This window comes from Cetorhinus maximus, chromosome 24, assembly GCF_964194155.1.
Source record: "Cetorhinus maximus chromosome 24, sCetMax3.hap1.1, whole genome shotgun sequence".
In the NCBI taxonomy this organism is placed as follows: domain Eukaryota; kingdom Metazoa; phylum Chordata; class Chondrichthyes; order Lamniformes; family Cetorhinidae; genus Cetorhinus; species Cetorhinus maximus.
The window spans coordinates 10,049,897-10,075,980 of NC_135902.1; the positions used below are offsets into that span (position 1 = coordinate 10,049,897).

The 26,084-nt window shown below is 39.5% G+C and overlaps 1 protein-coding gene across 4 annotated transcripts in view; it reads left to right on the forward strand.

The window, feature by feature from the left end:
* Nucleotides 1–26,084, forward strand: part of LOC144699633 (dual specificity mitogen-activated protein kinase kinase 4-like) — a 155,697-nt gene that overhangs the window by 38,616 nt on the left and 90,997 nt on the right. The window contains exons 2-3 of one of the 4 annotated variants that reach the window (XM_078570718.1): nucleotides 3,892–4,020; nucleotides 14,825–14,857. The exons of 1 other annotated variant lie outside the window; for it this stretch is intronic. In XM_078570718.1, the coding sequence (XP_078426844.1) occupies nucleotides 3,892–4,020; nucleotides 14,825–14,857 (162 nt within the window). The remainder of the gene's footprint in view (nucleotides 1–3,891; nucleotides 4,021–14,824; nucleotides 14,858–26,084) is intronic. 2 more of the 4 variants (XM_078570719.1, XM_078570720.1) reach the window with 2 other exon arrangements.

The following is a 26,084-nucleotide window of genomic DNA, read 5'->3' on the forward strand; positions in this document are numbered from 1 at the left end:
TCTGGAACCAGTTCAAGTGATTCTTAGCTCCTGAGGGTTTACTTCCATTCCTGTCCTTTCCCAGCCTGGTAACTTTTAACCCTAGAACTGTCTTTAGCAGTGAAATTCACCCTTTAGCACAAGCTGGGGGAATCTTCCAGCTTTGTTTCAAATCTGCACAAATTTAGCCTTTTCAATTGGAACATGAGCACCCACCTGCATTCCTGCAGTTAACCATACTTTCGACCTACTGCTCTCACTCTCCTGGATCTTGGAAGACTACTTACGTTTGAGAGTTTCCAGGGACATCTTAGAAACCTTGCCCCCCTCAAAGCCCATCTTCATGACAACGTGAATCACATGAGCCTTGTATTCAGGTAGAAATGCTGATTAGCTATCCTTGAGATCCCAACTCTATTTTATCTTGGAACTAAATGGATAGTTTAAAGCATAATTGTTTACAACCTGACATTCTAAAACCTTCCTGGGACTTTGGAGACTAGCAGTCTAAGCACTATCAGCACACATGCTGCTGCCATTTATCTCTCAAGTGTGAACATCTTACACTTTCTTTCCAACAAACAACCTGGGCCTTCCCTTAACCTGTACCACCATGTCACCCAGGCCTATTGTTAGGCAGACCTCAGAACAGCTCACCTGACCCTCTTCATTTTATCCTCAATTAAAGACAGTCCCAGAGTGTAACAATCTTACAGAACCTCATTTGTAAAAAAACATAAGGAAGGTGACTTGGTGCAGCTCATTAATCTAAAAGAAAGCTATAATCCACTATCACCTTATCTAACTGTTCCTCCATTACCTGACCTAAAATTCTGCTTGAAGTATTGACCACAGTGTGAAGAACAAACTCCTAAACATCTTAACTTTGTCCTTAGCCACCAGGTAATTTAGCTCCAGTTAGTCTGCTGAATTTACCTTCACTTTACAGTTTACTACATTGTGTATTTGTTGAGGTCCCCTTTCAGTTGCCTCCTTTCAAACCTGAAGGGCCCAGGTTTCTCATGTCTTCCCTCGTAACTCAGTCCTTCAGTGCTATGGGTCAGCCTTTGCATTGCATGCAGATATTGAATGACTTCCTTTTGACCTGATGAAGATGTTTGGCAGTTGTGGTTGAATTTCAGTCTACCAGAGCAGTGTACAATTTTAGCATTCAATGTGTAATAAGAAAGAGACGCTACTTTTTCCTTCCATAAATGAAACCAATTACCTGAATTTTTGACCCATTGTACAAAGTTGTGGTTTGGCACTCAGTAAATGCCTGTAAACAAAGGATTGGTTTTTTTTACCGTATATATGCGTGATGTCAATAGTAAAGGGCTTTCTCAAGTCACATGCGCTTCAAAATAATTCATCCAGTATTAATCCAACTAAGAAATTTCTGTTTAATGCATTATATTGCCAATGAAATTTGATCTCAAATTAAGATAGCTTTGAAAATTAGGAACATAGGAACAGGAGAATGCCATTTAGCCCATTGAGCCTGCTCCACCATTCAATATGATCATGGCTGATCGAACACTTCCTTTTACCCACACTATCCCCATAACCCTTTATGTTATTGTTAATCAGAAATCTACCAATCTCTACCTTAAACATACTCAATAACTGAGCTTCCACAGCCCCCTGGGATGGAGAATTCCAAAGATTCACAGCCATCTGAGTGAAGACATTTCTCCTCATCTAGGTCTTAAATGACTTCCTCCTTATTTTGAAATTGTGTCCCCCGGTTCTAGACTTCCCAACAAAAGGAAACACCTTAACTTCATGTAACCAGTCTATTCCTTTAATATTTTGTAGGCCTCAATGAGATCACCTCTTGATTGATGCTTCAGCCACTTGAACCTTTATCTCAGCTTTTGGTCACTCCTCCTCATCTTCGCTGTTTTGGCTCATGTGGATTTCCTTGGGTCTTTGATGTATCTTGAGATGTTTCTATATTAAAGGTACCATATAAACCTGTTGTGGCAGATGCTTGGCTAACATCCAATGAATCTGACCCCAACAGCCTTGCCTTTCCAAATCACTGAAGCAGTGTTTGTAGAATAGATCCTTCCAGTTGAAACAGAATGTAGTCTTGTCGGGAAACTAAAATCATTCATGGAATGATTAATTTATTAACATCCGATCTAATCGAACAGCCACTTCCAAGTGCGAAATGAGATTGGTTTACTGAAGACAGAAAAGCTGTAGTGCTTGTTTCCCCAGCATACAGTTCTTGCAAACCTTTGCTATAGTATATTCTAATAACTAATTAGTTGCAAGCAAAGCAATTACACAATTTGGATATCCTTGGACACGGTGCTTTATGAACTCCTATTTCAAAACTTTCTCAATATTCTCTTACTAGGGAATTTCATGCAGATTGCTTGAGCAAGTCAAGTTTAAAAGAGCTTTGAGATCTTAAGTGCCTTGAAAGTCAAGAGCTTCCTTTGCATCCAGATTTACCAAAATAAGCTCTACTCTCCCAAAGTAGTTCCAGTTTTGCAAAACTTCCATGAATGTTTTTAGTTTCCTGACAAGACTACATTCTGATTCAACTGGAAGGACCTACTTTACAAACACCCTGCTTCAGTGATATGGAAAGATAAAACTGTTGGGATAAGATTCAATTGATATTAGTCCAGCACCTGCCACAACAGGTTTATATGGTACCTTTAATATAGAAAATATCTCAAGAGACATCAAAGACCCAAGGAAATCCACATGAGCCAAAACAGCGAAGATGAGGAGGAGTGACCAAAAGCTGAGATAAAGGTTCAAGTGGCTGAAGCATCAATCAAGAGCTGACCTCATTGAGACCTACAAAATACTAAAGGAACAGACAGGTTAGATGAAGTTAAGATGTTTCCTCTGGTTTGGGAGTCTAGGTGAGCGTTTGGTTGGAGGAGTCAGAACAAGATTGGCCAAAAGAGGTTAATTTTAAGGAGGGTTTCAAAGACAGGTAATGGCCTGTCTGAGATAGTAAAAGAAAACTTTCCAGAAAGTATAATCTTGTTGGCTGAAGGCCTTTGGTGGAAAGAAGGGATTGATGGCCAGCCTTTGAAGTGGGGAGTAGGCGGGGTGGGGGGGTGGTGGGGGTGGTGGGGGAGGTTGCGGGTGCAATGCACTTATGGTTGCAGTCAGAAGAACGAGAGCTTGAGGGATGTTGTGGAGCTGGAGGATACGAAGATAAGTTAGCTGGAGCGAATGGATAATGAGAGGCTGGCTAGGAAAGCATTGAAGCAATTGAGTCAGTAACTGAGCTAAGGAGGCAGGTGATGCTGAGGTGGAAATATTTGTGGATATAAGATTTTGGAGGGGGATGTGGCAGGGAACCTTGTACATAGATTCACTTGGATTTTAAGTGACTATCCATTCAAAAATTTATCAAATATGGAATTAATTAAAGCGATGTATGTAACTTTAGCTGTCATGCTTTTCTGGTTTACTATTTTGAGTAGGATGTGTCATGTAATTAAACCCCCATTTTTACTGTAGATCTCAATCTGATATTGAAACCATTAAGTTTTTTAAACAGGGAAATTACTCTGAAGGTATAATTCTCATATTATGGATTCATATTTCCTAAAGCCATGAATGTAACTCAAGGCCAGGGAGACCCAGTGGGGTTTTATGATGTTTGTCCTTTAAGAGCATGTTGCATCATCCCATTATATGAATTTCCTAACCCCTGTATTATGCAATTGTCCCTCAATGTCATCTGTTTGTGGGAGTATTTTTTGTATCAATGAGACCTAGACTTGTTAATTATCTTGCTAATATATGCAGTAAAGAAACTTTCCATGGTTTTTCTGTATGCACTACATTAATTTAAAAAAAACCCGGTTTGTCTCTTTGGAGGGTAGAATTGCCCTATCTATTACATGTTTTTATTTTGTGTTTTTTAAACAGAATTGAAACACAGAAATCTCAAACAGAAGCCCTTCCTCAGTCCAGACCAAGATCCAGAGGGGAGGAGGGTGGGAAAGTTGGTATGTGGAGGAGAACTTCATTCAAAAAATGAGGACTACTACACTTTTGGTTAGTGACCTACATTATCTTGCTGCTTCTTGCCCTGCCCCACCTATCCTGGGCCCACTGAATCTCAGAATAAATTAGTGCAATTTAGGATGTGACTTGAATAGGTTGCCTTCCTCTGTTAGAGCTCCTATCAGACTATGCATTATGAACTAACTTTTGACTGTTTAAATATGAGAGAATTATTGTGAGCTAAGTGTGCTCATTCTAAATGTCAGTTAGCATAAGGGCATCAAATTCCCCTGTGTTAGTCACCAGTTAATGATAATAGGACTGTAGACAAGGTTGTTGACTTCCCACTTACATTTTCGTGTTCTAGGTTCTTGATTTCTGGTGGTTTTGTTGGGGCCAGTATCAAGGTGTTCTTGGGTTTGACTGTGGACTTGGCTGATCATCTGGGAAGTGGAGAGGAGGGCATCCTTGGTATTTGGGGATCCTGCTCCCAACTGCCCCATAACATGTTGTTTAGATAAAAGAGTGACAGCTGCAGCTCTTGATTGTGCTAGAGAGGTACTGATTTTCTGGAGTTAAATGACTGTAATTAGAAGTATATTGATGCTGAATGAAGCAAGTGCTATTGAACAGGCTCGGGTCTTTGATTTAATTAGTGCGCTTGTGTGGGTCTGGTCATTGTTGTACGACAGACTAGAATATGGATATTTTTAATATGTGTATATATACATGTGCACCACATATGGCGGGGTAGGGGGGAATAATTTAAAAGGCTAAGGGAATGTTGATCTTTATCTTGAGGGGGCTTGGAATCGAAGGGGTGGCAGATATGAAGCTTTGTTGGACCTCATTTTGAGTACTGTGTTCAGTTCTTGACATCACACCGCTAGAACGACATATTAGCTCTAGAGGTGCTATAGTGCAAATTCACAAAATTAACGTGGGAGTTAAAATAGTTAAGGACAGTAGACTTTTGTATTCCCTTGAGTACAGAGAAGGGTTGATCTAATTGAGGTGTTCAGATTGATTTAAGGAACTGATGGGTAGATAGTGGTAAACGATTTCCTCTGATGGAAGAACCCAGAACAAAGGGGACATAACATAGAATTTAAGCTAGGCCACTCAGTTCTGATGTCAGCAATTGCTTCTTCACACAAAGGATAGTGGAAATCTGGAACTCTCCCAAAATGTTTTTGAGGTTGGATCAATTGAAAATTTCAGAACCTGAGATTGCTAGACTAATGTTAGGCAAGAGTATTAAAGGTTACGGAAACACTGAGGATAGATGGATTTGAGATACAGATCCACCATGATCTAATTGAATGGCAGAACAGGTTCAAAGGGCTGAATGGCTAACATGTTTCTTTGCATATCTTTTTCCAAAGAGAAAGGAGACCAACATATTTTTAAACTACAGGATGTAATTGCGTTTTTTTTTCTGCACAAGGCTCTCAAAAGTAAGTGAGATTTAATAGGTCTGCCTTCTCTTTTGAAAAGCAGAAAGTACCTACCTTTTGATGAAACTGGAAAAGTGTCTGTTCAAATACTAACTTTTCTTCTGTATTTGTTATTGCAGCAAATATTTAATGCTTTGTCAAACAGCATACAAGCTGACAACTTAAGAGTGCGCGCGCTCTGCAGCTTTGCGTGCGCGCGCTCTGCAGCTTTGCGTGCGCGCGCTCTGCAGCTATTAGCTTGAGATCAGGCAACAAACTCCGTTTTCATCTTGATTCCACACCATCCCCTTTCCCCAACTAGAATTTTAACTGTCCTGTTTAGGAAAGAACTCTACAGATGTTTGCAGGGACAATTAGAAATTATATGTTTTGAGCAACTGGATGAGAGACTCACAACACCTAAATTAAGGATAGGTGGGCTGTCAGGAAGTCCAGTGAACCCTCTAAGCAACTTATAAACCCGCTTGATTCTATATTGGATTTACACTCCGATATGATGTCAAACTCAAGCAGTGTGAGACAGTGTCCTCTAGAGTGTTTCATTTGAGCCTGCAATAAGTACGATCCAGATGTCTGATTCATCCTACCAGCTTAGCGGTTCAAAGCGAAAATTGCTTTATGTCAATCGTAAACTGTAGTGAAAATGTACCGTTAGAAATATTTTGCTCATTATGAAGCTGGGAATGAACTTAAGGTGTTTTTTTCCTCGGAATTTTTTATTGGCGAAGCGGGGTGGTGGAATACCAGTACTGGGCTTCCATTTCTAAAATACCTACCTTTTTGGATTCTTTCCCCAGTAATGATATTGACTGATATTGCGTGTCAAAGTGGGAAATCGGCTACTAAGCTCTTCATATAGCTGGTTCAGAAATTTTCCTCGTATGTTGTCACACTTGCTCTGTAGATAAGCAGGCTGGTATTGAGACATGTGGCATGCAGTAACCACATTATCTTGCATTCTGAGTGCTTACTTAACCTAAAAACACACTGACGTTGCTACCTATGTATAATCAACTGTCATGAAGGAGAGCCAGCCAGAAAGTTTCATTTTTGATGCATGACATTTGGCCTAGAGGTTTAAATTCCTACCGTTGCAGTGAGAATTGGTGATTTGAAGTATTTCTATTTTCATGGGACCTGTTATGTTTGCGATCAGCGCTGTGTTAAACTCAGTTATTGTGCTCCCTACTGCTTGGCTATGAAGTGTTTATGGTCAGTTCAGACTGAACACATCTGGTCTGTCTGGTAAAATTTGTCTTCAAGAAACAGTGCTATGTTTTTAAAAATGGACTTTCTCTTCTGCAAAATTGGGTGTGGCTTGTCCCATTGAATTAAAGAAAAGCATGAAATTGACCAACTCAAATGGTAGATGCTTTGATTTGTTTGTGTGGAGGAATAACATTGCAGTTTCTAAAATACCTTTAGTACTTAAACTTTCCTTTATAAAATTAATTTTTAAAGCAGAACTACAGAAACAGATACATATAAATATTCTTTAATGCAACTTTGCTAGCTTAATTTCACAGAATTCTACTCATTCTCTGTTTTGGTATGTAGAAACATAGAAACGTGTGTAATGAAAATATGAAGATTGGAATGAACTTTCTCACATGAAAAGATTTAAGCAAGAAGTTTAATGTAGTTTATAGTCTGTTTGGAAAGGAATCAAATTCTACCCAATTTAACAAAATTAGTTGATTATGGACTATCAGTGCAGAATCGAAAGATTCTAATTTGTAAGATTTACTTTAATGTGACCTACTTCAAATTGGGCAAACTACTTGAAAGCAGTTTTTAAAAAGATGTTTTAAAAAGATGCTGGAGAACATGGTAAAGATGGTACTGCCCTTGCGTAGTATGCATAATCAGATTTCCTCTAGATATAAGCAAAAATAACATTGCTTAATTCAGAATAAATAGTCTTAATATATAGTTTGCTTTTGGGCTTTTCTTTCACAATCATTAAATAGAATACTTCAGTTACTGTTATTACAAATGTGCAGGATGTTTGTAAATTAGCTGCTTTAAGGAGGGAGAGTCATAGGAATAAGAGTAGGTTGTTCAACCCCTCAAACTTGTTCCATAATTCAGTTACCTCATGGCTGACCTGTGTCTCAACTTAATTACCTACTTGAGTTTCATATCCTTCGTTATCCCTGCCTAACAAATGTGTCTCGATCTCAGCCTTGAAAATTTCACTTTACCTAGCGGCCACAGCCTTTTGGGGGACTGAGTTCCAGATTTAATTCTCCTTTGTGGAATAAGTTCCTCCTGATTTCATCCCTCTTTCCACAGGTACTGTCCCACTCTTCAAATCTGTCGTTTGATATTATGGAACTTGCAGTGCTGAAAAAATGGGACATGTCTAAGCTTTTCGTCTTGCACTCACAAGAATACCAATATAAGGGGAGAACAACAGTTTATACTGTATGTGGAGAGAGTGCTGATTGGTTGGCAAATGGCATTACCTTGGAGAATGCACCAGTGATGGTGACTGACAGTTAACTGCCAAGCATTGTTGGTAATTTAAACCAGGCAGCTTGACCCTGATTTGGTTAAGGCATTGCCCTGAGGAATGAGTCAGCGAATGGCTGACACTTATTTTGTTTAGCTGAAACAGGCACAATGTGTGTACCTGTTCTTTCTGTCTGCAAAGAACAGGGAATTACACTGACAACCTGTTTAAGATTCAGTCAGGTTTGCAGTGTGGCATATTTGCGTGTACTGAAAGCTACACGTATTAATACACAGGGCCCTGACTTTAAATTTCAAACAATGCTTAGTAGTTAGCTCTCGGTCACCATCACTGGTGCATTCCCCATGGCAACAGCACTTGCCAATCAATCAACAGTCTCTTCTCATACAGTATAAATTGTTGTTTTCCCCTTACTGGCATTCTTGCAAAGTGTCCTAATGGTGCAAGACGAAAGCTTAGACGTGCCCCTTTTCTTCAGCAATACTCTTCAAATCTGCCATGATCATCTTGTTTCCTCAAAACAAACAATCATTCCCCTCTCTCCTTGCAAACAGCTACCCCTTTTCCAAAATCCTTGAACTTGCTGTCGCTTCATCCCCAAAGTCTTTGAACGTGTTGTCACTTCCCAAATCCATGCCTCTTTACCAGAACTCAGTGTTTACGTCCTTCCAATCAGGTTTCTGTCCCTGCCACAGTATCAAAACTGTTCTTAGCAAGTCCTAAATGACGTTCTATGTGACTGGGAATGGTATACAATCCCTCCTTGTCCTTCTTGACCTGTCTGCAGACTTTGACAAGGCTAACTGCACCATCCTCCAATGTATCTTCACTGTTGTCTGGCTGGATGGGATTGCACTCACCTGGTTCTATTCTTATCTATCTAATCATTGCCAGGGCACCACTTGCAGTGGCTTCTGTTCCTGCTCCTGTATCATTAACTTTGGGTAATCTATTCTTGACTCCTCCTATTTCTCATCTATACGCTGACTCTCAGCAGCATCATTACAAGATGGTGTCAGTTTCCACATATATATGCTGGCGGCACCCACATCCCACTACCTCAATAACCCCCCACCGGCCGCCCCACTGTATTTAATACCGACTCAATGGGATACAAAGGCACATATCCAAAATATCCCAATGACAAAGATAGGCGGCAACGTAAGCAATGTGGATTGGAGTGTAATATTAGAGATATAGTTAAATTATGTGAATTGGCAAAACTCCGGCAAATGGATTTCAGTGTGGCAAATATGAGGCCACCACTTGACCTAAAAAGGATGAAAAAGGTTTTTTCTGATCGTGAAATCTTAAGAACAGTGGAGGCCCAAAATACTTGGGGGTCCAGGTACATTGGGCATTAATGTTATGAACAGGTACAGAAAATAATCAAAAAGACTAATAGAATGCTGGCCTTTATATCTCGAGGATTTGAATACAAGGGGTAGAAATCATGCTTCTGCAATGCAAATTCTCTGGTTTTACCACACCTGGAGTACTGAGAGCAGTTCTGGACACCACACCTTAGGAAGAATGAAATACAACATAGGTTTGCCAGAACTCCAAGGGTTAAATTTGAGGAGAGATCACAAACTATTTCCTGAAATTTAGACGGTTGAGGGGGTGATTCGATCGAAGTTTTCAAGGAATCATGGGGAGCAGATTGGGTCGATAGAGGAACTGTTCCCATTGGTTGGGTAGTATAGAACTAGAGGGTTGTCTAAAAATTAGATCCAGGCTATTGAGGCGTGAAGTCAGGAAACACTTCTACATACAAAGGGAGGTAGAAGTTTGGAACTTCCTCCTGGAAACGGCAATTGATGTTGATCAGTTGTAAATTTTAAATCTGAGATTGATAAATTTTTGTCATTCAAAGGTATTAAGAGCCATGGGGAAAAGGTAGGTTGGTATGTGGAGTTAGATCTCAGATCAGCCACAACTTCATATGATGATAGAACAGGCCTTTCCGGCTAAATGGCCTACTGTACTTATATTCCTAAATTGTCACGCTTCTTGTCGTCCAAAATCCAGTATTGGATGGATAGAAATTTCCTTCAGCTAAATATTGTGAAGACCCATAACCATTGTTTTCAGCGTCTGCCAGTAACTTGAGCCAATGACTCTATCCCTCTTCCAGGCAACTTTCTGGGGCCAAACCAGATAATTGCAGCCTTAGTGTCGTATTTGATCCCAAGATGAGCTTCTGATCCCATATCCATGCTATCACTAAGACTGTCTATTTCCGGCTCTGTAGCACTGCCTGATTCCAGTACTAGCTCAGCTCGTGCTGCTAAAATCCTCATCCGTGCCAATGTTACCTTAAGACTTGACTATTCAAATGCATTCTGGCTAGCCTACCATTTTCTACCCTTTGTAAGCTTGAGGCATTCAAATCTCTGTTGCCTGTGTCCTAATTCTCAGTAGGTCCTGTTCACCCATTACTCCTGTGCTCACTGGTGGTCTTTGTCTCTATTTTGGAATTTTGAACCTTGTTTCTAATCTATGGCTGTGCCCACAGCTATCTCTGTAACCTCCTTCAGCCCTACACCCCTCCAAGGTATCTGCAATTTTTCCAATTCTGAGCTCTTGAGCATCCACAGTTTTCTTCATTCCACCCTGCTTTCAGCTGCCTGGGCCCTAAGCTTGGCAGTTCCATTCCTAAACCCCACTGCCTCTCTTCCCTCCTTTTAAGACGCTCTTTCAAACCTACCTTTTTAACTAAGTCTTCTCTCCTAAGATTTCCTTGTATGGCTTGGTGTAATTTTGCTTGATGTTGCTCCTGTCACGTTTTACTACATTAAAGGTTAGATATAGACAGGTTAACTGAGGGCAAAAACTTGGCAGATGGAGTATAGTGTGGGAAAATGTGAACTTGTCCACTTTGGCAGAAAGATTAGAAAAGCCGTATACTATTTTGATGGAGAGTGATTGCAGAACTCAGTGGTACAGAGAGATCTGGATGTCCTGGTACATGAATCACAAAAAGTTAGTTTGTAGATACAGTTAATGATTAGGAAGACAAATGGAATGTTGGTGTTTATTGCAAGGGGATGGATTATATAAGTAGGGCAGTTTTACAGCAGCTGTACAGGACATTGGTGAGACCACATCTGGAATACAGTGTATAGTTTTGGTCTACTTGAAATAAGATATAATTGCGTTAGAAGCAGTACAGAGAAGGTTCACTCGACTCATTCCTGGGATGAAGGGCTTCTCTTATGAAGAAAGGTTGGGCCTATACCCCTTGGAGTTTAGAAGAATGAGCGGCGATCTTATTGAAGCATAAGATCCTAAGGGTACTTGATAGCAAGATACCGGAAGGATGGTTCTGCTTGTGGGGAAACTAGAACTAGGGACACAGTTTAAGAATAAGAGACAAAAACACAAATAAAAATACCTGGAAAAACTCAGCAGGTCTGACAGCATCCGCGGAGAGGAATACAGTTAACGTTTCGAGTCCGTATGACTCTTCATAGAACAGGTGTTCTGTTGAAGAGTCATATGGACTCGAAATGTTAACTGTATTCCTCTACGCAGATGCTGTCAGACCTGCTGAGTTTTTCCAGGTATTTTTATTTTTTTGTTTTGGATTTCCAGCATCCGCAGTTTTTTGCTTTTATCTTAAGAATAAGACACCTCCCTTTTAAGACTGAGGTGAGAGAATTTTCTTCCCCTGAGGGTTGTTTGTGGAATTCTCTTCTCCAGGAAGCAATAGAGGCTGGGCCATTGAATTTATTCAAGGAATAGTTAGACAGATTGTTGATAGACAAGGGCATCAAGAGTTATGGGGAGGCCAGATAGCAATGTCAAGTTGAGGCCACAACTAGATCAGCCTTAATCTTATTGAATGTTGGGGCAGGCTCGAAGGGCTGAATGGCCTATTCCTGTTCCTATGCTCCTGTATAAATACAAGTTGCTGTTGTTGTATATCTTGTTAATCACTGAAGAGCAGTAGCCCCTTCATTGTGTGATGGATACTGTGTTTTGCAATTGCTGCTAAGTGAGTTCTCCAGTTTTCAGATAGAGGGCTCAAATACACAGGTGAAATGGGACCGATAAAGTGATCTACTTTGAATATATGAATCCACAGGACAGTTTTATAGTGAGATACCCTCCCCATCCCTCTGTTTCTTTGCCTATCTCGCTTCCTTTCTGTGTCAAGCTCTGTTTTATATAAAAAAAAGACTGCAAGGGAAAGCTCTGATCCTGTCCCTAATCTTTCTCAAAGCTTGCTGTGTCAAGATTGTTACACTCCTGATAGCCGGTTGGTGAGGAAGAAACTAGAGCACTCTACTTGGAATAGATTTATTCACAGTGAATCTTTACAGTTATATATCTCCTCACTCCACTTTCCTCCTGTCAGTGAGTGTCTATTTACAGGTGCTCAAGTAACTATCCAATTAATCCGCCTGTATGTACTTAACCTCAATTAATACAATCAACAAAGATGGTCACAACAAAAGCACCACCCCCTGTCCCGCGATACAAGAACTCATGATATTTGGTTGGTCAACGGGTGCCCTGGCAAAGTTCAATACATGAAAGTAATTTTTTTGTTAGGATGTGAATGTATTCAACAAGTTTGTATTCTCCCAAAGCTGATGTAAAGTGCAAAAGCAAGCAATTTGATGGTTGTTTATTCTGGAATACCAGCTAGTCAACATTCTTAAAGGGGCTACCTATGTGAGTTAAACCATTATAACTAAAATGAACTTCATAGCTGCTTTGTAAGAATATAAATTGTAACAAAATCCCTTCTAGGCAATGTAGGTTAAGATGCTATAATGTGCTTCCGTGACACTGTATACAACTTTGTTCCATTAAAGTTGATGAAAACACAGTAGACTAACACAGAAATCCTACAGGTCATGGTGTAGAGTACCTTAAAGAAGTGAACTTGAAAGTGCAGCAGGAATGAGAAAGCATGCACTGATGTAAGGTGATGATTGAATTGCATTGCTGTTAGGTGAGTGTGTTGCATGTATTGAGGACGTTGGGCAGGTTTGAATGCCTATAACTATGATTTTAGTGCAATGACCTGTCTGTTTTAATTAAAAGTATATTTTAAAGATAATTATTACAGTTATCAATTCTGTATAGTGTTTATTTCATTGTAAAGTGCTAAGAACAACTCTTTCGATATAACTAGATCTGTCTGCAAATTCTCCCACTTATGTATGACATTCAAGAGAAATTATATCAGCTTGTATTTATATTTGATATCTTGTCTGGAAACTACCTCATTTTCTAGGACTAGGTGGTGTGGGTATAGATTAGATGTTGACTTGTAGAATCGAGGTTTGAATTCATTCATGTTGATATGAAAACCTCCTCTGATGCTAAGCTATGAGTTCTGCAAATTGAGTTTTTATAGACTGTCAAGCACCTTGTGCATTTCATGTCTCAATTTAGTACCAGTGGCATTAAAATCTCCAGTTACTCTAAATTAATGATCAACAAAGCAAACACTGTTTGTTTTCTCTTCTATTAAGGAGCACAACAATCAGTAATGTATAGACTAGTCCAGTGCTCTCCTGGCTGGCTTCCCTTCTTCCATCCTTAGAAAATTTAATTCATCCAAATCTCTGTTGCTAGTATCCTAACTTGCAGCTATCCTTTTTGCCCATCACCCCTGTGCCCACTCACTTGCATTGGCTCCCAGTCCACCAGTGCATCAGTTTTAATATTCTCAACCTTGTATTCAAATCCTTTCCTGGCCTTGACCTTACTATCTCTGCATTTTCTTCTAGCCCTACAATCCTCCAGAAACTCTGCTTCTCCAACTATGGCCTCTTGTGCATTTCCCACTTCCTTCTCATCACCATTTATGGCATGTCTTCAACCTCAGGCCTTAAGTGCTCTAAGCCGCCCCAAAAGCCCTTTGCGCTATCCTCTTTTAAGACTTTGCCTAAAACCTATCTCTGATTAAGCATTTGGTCGCCTTTCCTAATGTCACCTCCATTAGCTATTTGAAAAATTTAGCCGCAACAATGTAATCTAATTCCAAGTTCTTAACACTTTTAGATTTACTTTCCAACAAAGGTCTTTGCAGCATAAATTAGAGCCAGGATCACAGCCATCAATACATTATTACATGTTATTATATAGTGCTGCCCAGCACTTAGAGGAGAATTTCAAATAGCTTGGATTCGATTTGAATGCAGGCCCAAGAAGTGAAAGGCCCATTTCTAACCAACTGTTCAAATGAGTCCTTCACTTTTGTGTGCCTCAGCTGCAGTTAGTAATAAATGGTGTATCCAAATCCTGGGACTCATTATTTGACTTATTTAATACTGTGAATAATTTTAATATGGCAATATAATTATGGCATGATGTTGATGGTTGATTACATCTCTCTGTCTTTTTATATTTGTTTTGTGAAGTTATGGATTTATGATGTCATCTAAGATATTTTTAAAATTTAAGTATTAATTTAAGGTCCATAACAGTTCGAGTGCTGTATTTGTGGAGTCATAATGCTTCAGTGCACATCAAAGGATTTACTCTTACTACTAATTTTTATTGAGGGAAAAATTAGGAGTTGCACCTTATGAGAGGTTGGAATATGCCAGTTACTGTGGGTGAAGACTACCAACTTGTAATTGAATTGTGCATAGCAGATCCTGTGATTTGATCCAGATGTTTTGTAAAATTTTCTATTTGTGTAACAATAAAAAATCTTTTTAAATACTAGTTAAAATTCAATAAAAGTTTAATTTGAAAAATATGTCCTCAAGATCTTGTCATTATGTGCCGCAGTTCAGCTAGAGCTTTCAAAGAAGCCAGCATTTGTTTTTCAGTAGATTGGCCAACAGCGTTTGGCAAGAAGCCCACTGATCAGTCTTTAACAAGTACAGTGGTAGCTGTGGAAATTTATTGTTGCAATTATTTCTAAAAAAAATTTTTGTTTTCTCTGCTTTAGGCGTTCAGCTAAGCGTCTGTGGAAACGAGCAAAGTAAGCTCCTATTTCATGGTACTGTATTCTGAAACTTGCTTCTGACTCTGATAACTGGGTAGTGGGTACCTGTCTACTGCCATTCCAACTAACAGTCTGTGGAACTTTGGTCTAGCAAATACTATTTCTTTTCTGGGCTGCAAATATTTTAGCACTCTTCTACAGTGTGCTGACATACATAGAGATTGTCAGAACTTCAGTGCAAAGTACAAGTTTAGTCAATGTCTTCCTGACGTTGGATTTATGTGAAATTGTGTACCAGTAACCATTAGAACTTTTGTGCTTTTGTTGAATTTCTTGGCAGATGGAGATTATTAGCATTTACTTATTTAGTTCTGAAATGTTGTGTAATTTTCAGCTGAAACAAAGAAACATTTTTTTGTAACAATGGATCTATGGAATGATTCCACACAAGATCTGTTGTTGGAAGAATTCTGTGATTTTCAAAAGCATCATGGTCTGATCATTCAACTATAGAATTATCAATGCCCCAATGTAATTCATTTGTTTCACTTTGGAATCTTCACAAATAATTGATCTGAATGTAAAACACACAAGCTGCTATTTTTAATAGGGCTGTGGCTGGTCTGTACAGTCAGACTTGTAATAGGAGTTTTCCAGTCAATGGGGAAGGCAGAAATTAAAGTTGTGATTATAACTTTAAACATATAGGCCGGGAGTTTACTCCAAATTAACATCCAGAGACATGTAGCCTCAGCATAAATAATCACTTGGCTTAAAATATTGTGAAATTTAGCTGTTAATGAGGACAATGATAATATGCCCGAATCATCATCTACTTTTGACTATCAAACTGGCTCTGCCCCCCACCACAGCACCTCTTCGCCCCGCCCCGCCAAAATTTTCAAATGCAAATGTTCCCATTTTTTTTAAAAGGGGTGTTGGGAGGCAGAGATGGGGTAGGGTTGGTGGTGCGGTACTTTTAGCATTGCAACCAAATTTTTTCTGAATTTTTAAAAATATCCTCATTGAGTCTTGTTCTGTTTTCCGTTTTGTTTTAATAGATCTTTATTATATGTAGAAGTCACATTAAAAATTTAAAATATTCCCCAATTGATGTGATGTTGATGTACATAAATGAAGGCTAAATGAGCTGAAACTTCAATTTATTCTTTAAGTATGAAAATTTATAGTTTGGATTTAACGCTTTGGTTGATTTTCAGCCCTAATTTACACCACCTTTAAGTTCAAGCATATTCTAACATCATTGATCAGATAATTGGGCGTAACTTTTTTTGTTGTTTCATGGGATAGGGCATTGCTCGCACTTATTGCCCATTCCTGATTGCCCTTGAGAAGGTGGTGGTGAGCCACCTTCTTGAACCACTGCAGTCCATCTGGTGCAGGTACACCCACATTGCTGTTAGGAAGAGAGTTCCAGGATTTTGATCCAGCAACAGTGAAGAAAAGGCAATATCGTTCCAAGTCAGGATGATATGTCACTTGCAGGAGAGCTTACAGATGGTGGTGTTTCCATCCGTCTGCTGCCCTTTGTGCTTCTAGATGGTTGAGTTAGTGAATTTGGAAGGTGCTGTCAAAGGAGCCTTGGTGAGTTCCTGCAGTGCAACTTGTAGATGGTACACACTGCTGTCACTGTGCATCAGTAGTGGACGGAGTTAATAGGTAAGCTGGTGGATGGGGTGCCAATCAAGCATACTGCTTTGTCCTGGATGGTTTCAAGCTGCTTGAGTGTTGTAGCTGCCCTCATCCAGGAAAGTGGAGAGCATTCCATCACACTCCTGACTTGTGCTTTGTAGATGGTGGATAGGCTTTGGGGAGTCAGGAGATGAGTTTCTCACCTCACAATTCCTAGTCTCTGACTTGCTCTTGTAGCCACAGTACTTATATGGCTGCTCCAGTTCAGTCTCTGTTCATTCGTAACCCCTATGATGTTGATGTTGGGGGAATCAGCGATGGTAATATCATTTGAATATCAGGGGGAGTTGGTTAGATTTTCTCTTGTTGGTGATGGCCATTGCCTGGGCACTGGTGTGGCGTGAGTGTTATTTACCACTTATTATCCCAAATCCGAATGTTGTCCAGGTCTTGCTACATATGGGCACAGACTACTTCAGTATCTGAGGAGTTGTGAATGGTGATGAATGTTTTGCAATCATCAGCGAGCAACCCCACTTCTGACTTTATGATGGAGGGAAGGTCATTGATGAAGCAGCTGAAGATGATTGGGCCTAGGAAGAAACCTGAGGAACTCTCGCAGCAATGTCCTGGGATTGAAATGATTGGCCTTCAGCAACCACAACCATCTTCCTTTGTGCTAGGTATAACTTCAACCAGTGGAGAGTTTTCTTCCTGATTCCCATTGACTTCAATTTTGCCAGGGCTCCTTGATGCCACACTCAGTCAAATGCTGCCTTGATGTCTAGGGCAGTCACTCTGACATCACTTCTTGAGTTCAGCTCTTTTGTCCATGTTTGGACTGAGGCTGTAATCAGGTTAGGAGCTGAGTGGCTCTGGTGGAAACCAAACTGAGTGTCAGTGAGCAGCTTCTTGCTGTATAAGTGCTGCTTGATAGCTCTGTTGATGACCCCTTCTGTCACTTTTCTATCCCAGTTAGCACTGTGGTAGTGCCAAACAATGCGTTAACGGTGTGCTCAACGTCTTCACAAGGACTGTGAAGTGGTCACTCCTGCCTATATTGTCATGGATAGATGCACCTGAGGGAGGTAGATTTGTGAGGACAAGGTGTAAAAGATTTTTCCCTTTTTGTTGGTTCCCTCACCACCTGTCATAGGTCCAGTGTGGCAAATATGTCCTTCAGGACTTGTCCAGCTTAGTCAGTAGTGATGTTACTGTGTCATTCTTGGTAATGGACATTGAAATTGTCTCCCTGTAACCACCGCGCCCCGCCCCAGCAGAGTCCGTTCTGTGCCTTACCACGCTCAGTGCTTCTTCCAAATGGTGCTCAGTATAGAGATACTGGTTCATCTGCTGAGGGAGGTAACCAGTTGGTGGTTTTCTTGCCCATGTTTGGACCTGATGCCATGAGACTTACTGGAATCCAGAGTCAATGCTGAGGGCTCCCAGCACAACTCCCTCCTGACCTATACCACTGTGCTTCTGCTGGATCTGTCCTGCTGATGGGGCCAGATATACCCAGGGATGGTGATGGCGATATCTGGGACATTTCCTGTATGCTATGGTTCTGTGAGTATGACTGTTAGGATGTTGTTGACTCATTTGTGGGGCAGCTCTCGCAACTTTGGTACAAACCCATAATAAGGAGGACTTTGCAGGATTGACACTGCTGGGTATGCCATTGTCATTTCCAATGTCTGTTCCAAATTGATGCCAGGTGGCCCACTCAGTTTTATTCCTTGACACCAGCAAGATGTGTGTAGCGTTGGATGTGTTTTGGGGTCTAATGCTGCATGCCTTTGGAGGAAGCTCCAGGCCAGAGATTTTGTTGATTTTAAAAGTTTATATCCTGCCACTTTCCCCAGCTTCACATCCATCACTGTACACCAGGACAATATTTCTAATGTTAGAGCTGTTGTTACAATACATCTTTTGCATGTATCATTGTAATTGGGGTGAAAGTACTGTGTAATTGAACACACAACTCCTTAAGTTGTGTCAGTTTACAGTTGCAACAGTCTACAGGTATTCTGATCTGCAGCCAGCAAACATGTTGCTGTAGGTTTTTAGCTATTTTGTGTAATTGTAAATTCAAATTTTATGCACTTTTGATAACATACATGAAAATATTTAGACCTAGTTTTCATTTAACTTTCCCAGTGGGGCTATAAAACATGCGGCTGGTCCCTTTGGCCCATTATTTTTTGCAAGTTGGGCTAGGTAACAATTTTACTTTAAAATATTCATTTTATTAAGCCATATTAATTGTAACCAGCATATTATCCATTGGCTTGCAAAGTAATAGTAAACTGACAGCTGGCGTCCTGTCTTTTATCTTACTGAATGAAATTTATATTACATTGGCTTTACCCTAAGCTTATGTTTATCAGGAGATAAAAGCAAAATACTGTGGATGCTGGAAATCTGAAACAAAAATAAAAATAACTGGAAAAACTTCTGATGAAGAGTCATAAGGACTCGAAACATTAACTGTATTCCTCTCTGCAGATGCTGTCAGACCTGCTGAGTTTTTCCAGCTATTTTTATGTTTATCAGGAGAGTTGTTTGAAAATTTGAAACATTGTTCATATCATGCCATAGAAGCATGTTTTTTTAGAAATGTAGACTGATCTGGTCCTAGTGAGCTATTACATGGTGACTTCTGATATTATTTATGCAGATTAAATGGTAATAGCTGGTGAAGGTTTTCTATTTCCAGCTCTGTTTTGTCCTTTGTCTTTCTTTCCCTAAGTAAAACTAGGTTTGAAAGGTTGTGCTCTGGTGATGATGACTCAGGGCTAACTAAGACATGCATAATGCTAGTACTGTACGGCCTAAACTTCAGACAGCAGTTCTTTGTGAATCACTTGTAAATGGGTGTGAGGAACATCCATGCAGGACACTGATTGGTGGCTTGCAATCAACAACAGTTTGTTTTTCTAAATGTATTCTTTTAACTGTATCAAATTTGGCCTGCATTGATTTTGCCATTTAGGTCAACTTGTGTTGTGTCTGTATAATGTGTTGTAACTTCTAAACTGGTAGTTGCATCAGAGAAAATATTTAACCTGTAGTAACTTCTCCAGAGATGATTAACTCAAATTTTTTTTGAGCTGAGTGTTATGCATGGCCAATGGATTACAGCAGTTTACAGAAAATGATTGGTTAAAGATTCAGATGACTGATTAAAACTTTACCTTCAAAGAAAATTAGTCTAGCTAAAATTTATTAACTGTAATGTAGTTCACACTAACATGAGTTAGACAGGAGCTTAAGTGAGTTTTTTTTTTCCCCCCAGAAGCTGAGTTCTCATTTCCCAACTCTGGCCATCATGTTGTCATCAGTACAGTTCCTACCTCTTTCACTGAGGCCTGTGTTTTTCCCTAAAAGTTATAATGCAGAAGAAAGACGACTGAATCATAAATAGCTGTCAGTGGTTGGCATTTATGTAAACAGCATTTGTGATGTCTGCATTTACAGTTTTTTTACATAAGTTTATTTAAATCAAACACAAATAAATGTTTGCAGTGCTTTAAACTTCTTGAAATTAAACAAACATTTCTAATTTAACGAATGCATGCTGAATTGGTCAGGTATTAACTTATTTAGACTGATTTATGTTTTGATTGCAGATACCTGCCTAATGGCAATTAATTGATCTTCACACCCTAAAAGAACATAAGATCATAAGAAATTGGAGAAGGAGTAAGCCATTCAGCCCCTCGCGCCATTCCATCAATTCAACCCCTTCGTCCCATGGCTGATCTGATCGTGGCCTCCCTTCCACTTGCCTGTCCCCAGTAGCCCTTGACTCCCTTGCAGATCAAAAATCTGTCTCACTCAATCTTGAATATATACCAATGACCCAGCCTCCACTGCTCTGAGGTAGACAATTACAAAGATTAACAACCTTTTGAGAGAAAAGATTCCTTCTCATCTCCATCTTAAATGGGTGACCCTTTTTGCTGAAACTGTACCCCCTAATTCTGGATTTCCCCACGAGGGGAAACATCCTCTCAGCATTTACCCTGACAAGCACCGATCAAAACCTTATGTTTCAATAAAACTGCCCCTCATTCTCCTAAGCCACAGTGAGTATAGGCCAACCTGCTCAACCTTATCTCATAAGACAATCCCTTCATCCCATGAATCAACCGAGTGAACCTTCTCTGAGTGGCCTCCAAACCATATGTATTCCTCTTTAAATAAGGAGACCAAACTGTACAGAGTGCTCTTGGTGCAGTCTCACCAATGACCACTGTTGTAGCAAAACTTGCCTACTTTTATATTCCATCCCCCTTGCAATAAAGGCCAACATTGGATTTGCCTTCCTAATTACTTGCTGTACTTGGATACTAACATTTTGTGATTCAAGTATGAGGACACCCAGATCCTTCTATACTGGAGCATTCGGCAGTCTCTCTCCATTTAAATAATCTGCTCTTCAATTCTTTCTACCAAAACTTCTCAGTTTCCCACATTATATTCCATCTGGCAATTTTTTCCCCACTCATTTAACCCATCTATATCCCTTTACAGACTCTTTGTGAACTCCTACCTATCTTTGTATTGTCAGCAAATTTACCTACAAGACAATCAGTCCCTCCTTCCAAGTCATTAATATAGATTGTAAACTGATCCTGTGCACCCCACTAGTTAGTTTTTCAGCGTGAGAATGACCCATTAGCCAATCCTCTATCGATACTAATATATCACCTCCAACGCCATAAAAGTTGTGCAGCTTTTATGTGGCACCTTATTGAATGCCTTTTGGAAATCCAAAAACACTACATCTACCAGTTTCCCCTTATCCACCCTGCTTGTTACAACCTCAAAATACTTCAATAAATTTGTCAAACACGATGTCCCTTTCGCAAAAACATGTTGACTCTGCTTGATTGTATTATGATTTTCTAAATGTCCTAATTTAATAGTGGTTTCCCAATGACGAATGTTAGGCTAACTGGCTGATAATTTGCAGCTTTCTGTCTTCTTACTTTCTTGAATAGAGGCATTTACATTTGCAGTTTTCCAATCAGCTGGGACCTTTTCCAGAATCTAGGAAATTTTGGAAGATTGTGACCAATACGTCTATTATCCTGGCAGCCAATTCTTGTCAGACTGGAGGATGCAGGCCACCAGGTCCCATTGGTTTTCCTCATACTTTTTCTACTATTCTTGAGATGCTTTTACTGTCTTCCACCGTGAACACAGATACTAAATACTCATTTAAAGTCTCTGCCATTTCCATGTTTCCATTATTAATTCCCCAGTCTCATCCTCTAAGCAGTCAACATTTACTTATTTAGTCTCTTCCATTTTATATGCATGTGGAAGCTCTTGTATCTACTTCACTATTTCTTGCTGGTTTACTCTCATTCTAATTTCTGCCTCTAATTTTTTTAATAAAATTTTTTCAGTTATCTGGCCTACCAATAATCTTGGCAGCATTGTTCACCTCTTGTTTCGATTTGTTGCGAACTTTAACTTATTTAGTTCACCGCGGATAGTTCACCTTCTCGTAGAGTCTTTATCAATAGAAAATCTTTTCCAAGTCATGAAATACTGTATCTCCTTGATGTCTGCCGCTGCTTATCTACCATCTTGGCTTTTAACCTATTTTCCTAGTCCACCTTAGCTGTCTTTATTTTAAATTTAAGGCACTAGTTACAGACCTCAGCAATTTGACCACTGAATAATGCTGACTAAACTTGGGATTTGAATCATTGTGGTTAAAGTAAGTCAGCTGAGTTTACAATTTTTTTGTGCGGACTTGGATACATACTTCAATGAGTCTGCTGTCTCCACAGGTTAATGATTACAGAACAGTCAAAAACCAGGGTGTTCGTGTCATTTCCAATTTTGTTTATGCTCACAACACAATATGGCTGTACTGGGTTGAAAGACTCCAGGGAAAGACCTAAAAAAAATGGTTGAGTCCATCTTCAGAACATTTCAAGGGCAGTACCATCATTTGAGCCCAAATAACTGGAGTTCATGGATTGAGTTGGCAACTTGAAGTGTCATTAACCTTGAGGTATGTTCATAGTTGTTATGGTGCTATAACTATTCAGGAATCTATGTCTCAGTCCTTAATGTAATTAGTCTGACACAGAATCACTTATCTTTAGCTACAAACTTGTTGCCACCCATTGGGGAAACTATGTTCTGGATTAGTTATCTTAATTAGATACAATTCTTTATGTTGCTTTCAATCCCAATGTCAGGTTTAGCATTGCACCGAAGTATCTTGCACTGGTCTGTGCCATTTTTCTTGGGGCACCAAGGTAGCAGTAGCTGGTGAAACATGAATGTGGAAATCATGACACTATTACAGTGCATTCTGTTGCTGGTGAGCCTTGTGTTAATCTTGTTGCCTCAGCTCAATGGCAGCTAATACAAGTACAGCTCAGTTTTGATTTTACAGTGATGTGCCAGTGCACGTATTCAAAAGATGGCATTCCTTGTGCCTAATGCTCTTGCTATCGGGAAATGAATTGTGATGTAGCTGAAATTCATAGTTTGAGTTGGCAAGCTGAAGTGGAGATTGTTATTAGCCATCAGTAGTGTTCATATTGTTTTGGTGGTGGTCTTGTGGAGGAATCTACAACCCACTCCTTATTAACCCATTCCTTAATGTCATTAGTTTGGCGGAGTGTCAGTTATCCTTAGTTACAGACTTGTTGCTAACCATTAGGGAGGTCATGTTCTGGAGCAGTAATATTCATTAGGTACAATTCTTTTTTCAATACCAAAGTTATGTTTGACTGAGATACATCTCTTGCACTGCTCCAACTGATGCCAGGAAAGATTCCCATGGTAAGAAATGCATTGAGATTGAACTTTGAGGGTTCTATGTGGCTCTTGAATTGTCCAGCATAAATTCGTGATTCATGTAACATTGATTATGCTATTTTAGCTGTCAGCAAAAACATAGTTTAAAAATGTAGCCACTATTTAACTTCTAGGTCAGCAAAATAAATAAAATGCACTATTTTCTTTCAATGATTCTGCCCAAGAAAGGATTATGTAATTGGCATAGTAGCCTTCATCTGCAATGCTAAGCATCTGGGCACTAGTTGGGTTTAGCTTAATATAATGTAACTCCATTTGAGAATTCTTGTAGTACAGTCTTAACTGTATTCAATTGAACATTTAAATGTTTAGCTTAATGTAGCAAAAGTCAGTTCATTGTTAGTCTTTGCAGCTAGTCATTTTCAATTTAAAGAATAATCGATATATCTTGGGCCTCCTCTTTAAATCTGTTGGTAATATAAAGACATATGTTGTGTAATATGTATGTATGATGAATGCATTAATATAGCTATATCAGAACAGTTTGAATTTCTTTGTACGGTTTCCGTTTTATCTTCATGGCACACCTTTGAAAACTTTTTACTGCAAAGTTACTGTTGCATCACTCCGATGCTTGGATTTGATCCAAGCGTTTTTTAATTTGTCTTTTGTGTAATTTCAACAATTATTTCTTCAAATATTTTCCTCCTTAGAGCTCATTTTGATTCTTAACTGAAATTCTCCAATTACTTGGACAAAACCATAAATTCTTTTTCTTTCTCGAGTTAAAGAATTCCATATGGTAATCTTTATTAAAGATACCAATTCAATAACTACACTTGACTCAAGTCACTTTTCGTGTCCCAGACAGGTTTGTTTTTACACCTTAGTGCGAGTTCTCACCACTCTTTTTTTGGGTAAAGAATTTTCTTCTGAATTTCCTGTTGGATTTCTTGGTGACAGTTTATATTAATGACCTCGAGTTATCCACCACCACCATCCCTTCAAGGAGAGGCATTCTCTCCGTATTCACTGCAGTAAAAATATCATAATTTTAAAGACCTCTGTTAAATCACCCCTTAGGCTTTTTTCAGGAGATAAGAGACCCAGTTCGTCAAACATTTCCTAATATGGATATCCCATATTAGGATGTTCAAAAATCCTTTGAAAATTAGGATTTTCAAGAATCCTTTGAAAACGAGCTGAATAGAGTATGCAACATTTTGTATTAATTGAGAACATTTAACTATATTGTACCTGGACTAATGCAATATGTCACAGATTGTTCAACTGCAAGTTCTATTCCAGTAAATCTCAATACACGGTTCTGAATCGTGGGACATAACAAGAAGCTACGAGCTTCCCCCACAGATTATTAACTGGAAAGTACAGCTATTTGTACTGTTAATCGGTATCTAATATAGGGCCCAGAAGGACATTGATCCCTGTCTCAGTTTTATATTTATCAAAATACCACTTGAAACCTCAATTAATAAGCATTATCATTCAATATTTGCAGTACAACAATAATATTAATTCACCTATTATCACAATTTCTTTGCCTTTCCAGCAGTACTAAAATCTTTCCCAGTGCAGAGGGACTGTGTTGGAATTTTGATATCTGCATGGGGCCTTTGTGTAAATTCACCAATATTGAGCAATGATGATAAAGCTGCAAACTATCAATAATGAAGATACTATACATATAATATTTCTATTTATGGATCCTCAGGGTGAAGACAGGGATTTTATGGGCGTTTTATTTATGCATCTCTTATGTTCTGAAGTTTAAAGCATTGATTTGTGCCTTATCAGGGATTACAAAAGGAGGGTTGCCTTGTGGCTGTTTCATGAGACAGGAGGTACCAAGAAGAGTATGCATTCAGGCTTTATTCCCTGCTGTGCTGTTCTATCTTGCTATCTAGGAGGCACAGTCCTGGCTACCCCACACTGACAGCAGCATTGTGGAGCTGGCTGGAGAATTGCAGTGGAGCCATTGCATTCTAGGAAACTACTACTGACTGAGACAAAGTATAAAGTATTTTATCCAAAAATATATTAAAAATTATAAAAGCACCTTACATGACCGTTCAAAGTCGACATAAGATACAAACCAAATCAGATCCTTCCAACACTGTGTGTTGCTCAGTACATTTGCAATTACTGTTAATATTTACAATATTCATTAAATGTATAAGCTGAGGGATTTTACCCAGTTTCCAGCCCCTTGGTACACTATAGCTGAAAGGCCTTAGACGGTGGCCTCTTCCCACTTCACTTTTTGCAATGGCTGCCCCAAGCTTTCATTGCATTCTCCACCACGCAACCCCACATAAAAATAAAAATATGAATTAGGAGTAGCCTCAAGCCTGCTATGCCATTTGATAGGATCAGTCTTGGACCATGCAGTGTATCAGTTTGCAACAAATTCGTGGACAACTCTTTGCACCAGCAAGTTTTGGGCAGGCTAAAGAATGCCTTTCACAGAGTTGATGGTCCTCCAGTTGCAGTTGATGTTTATCTCTGTGTGCTCCTGGGAACAGCCTGTAGAGCAGAGCCTTTCATCAGGGAGCTGCTCAGGATGAATCTCGATTAAAAACTACTACAACTCTTTCCAGACCTTCTTTGCAAAGATAGATTCCAGGGAGAGGTGGATAATGGTCTCTTTTGCACCACTGTCCCCTTGAGGGCAATGTGTGGAGGGGGGTGAGAAGGATTTGATGGGGAGGGCCTTTCTCACCACCAGCCAAGCGCTTGATTGAAAGCTCTGTTGATGAGGCATTCTACCAAATGACTTTGACAGTCTGCTCAGGGA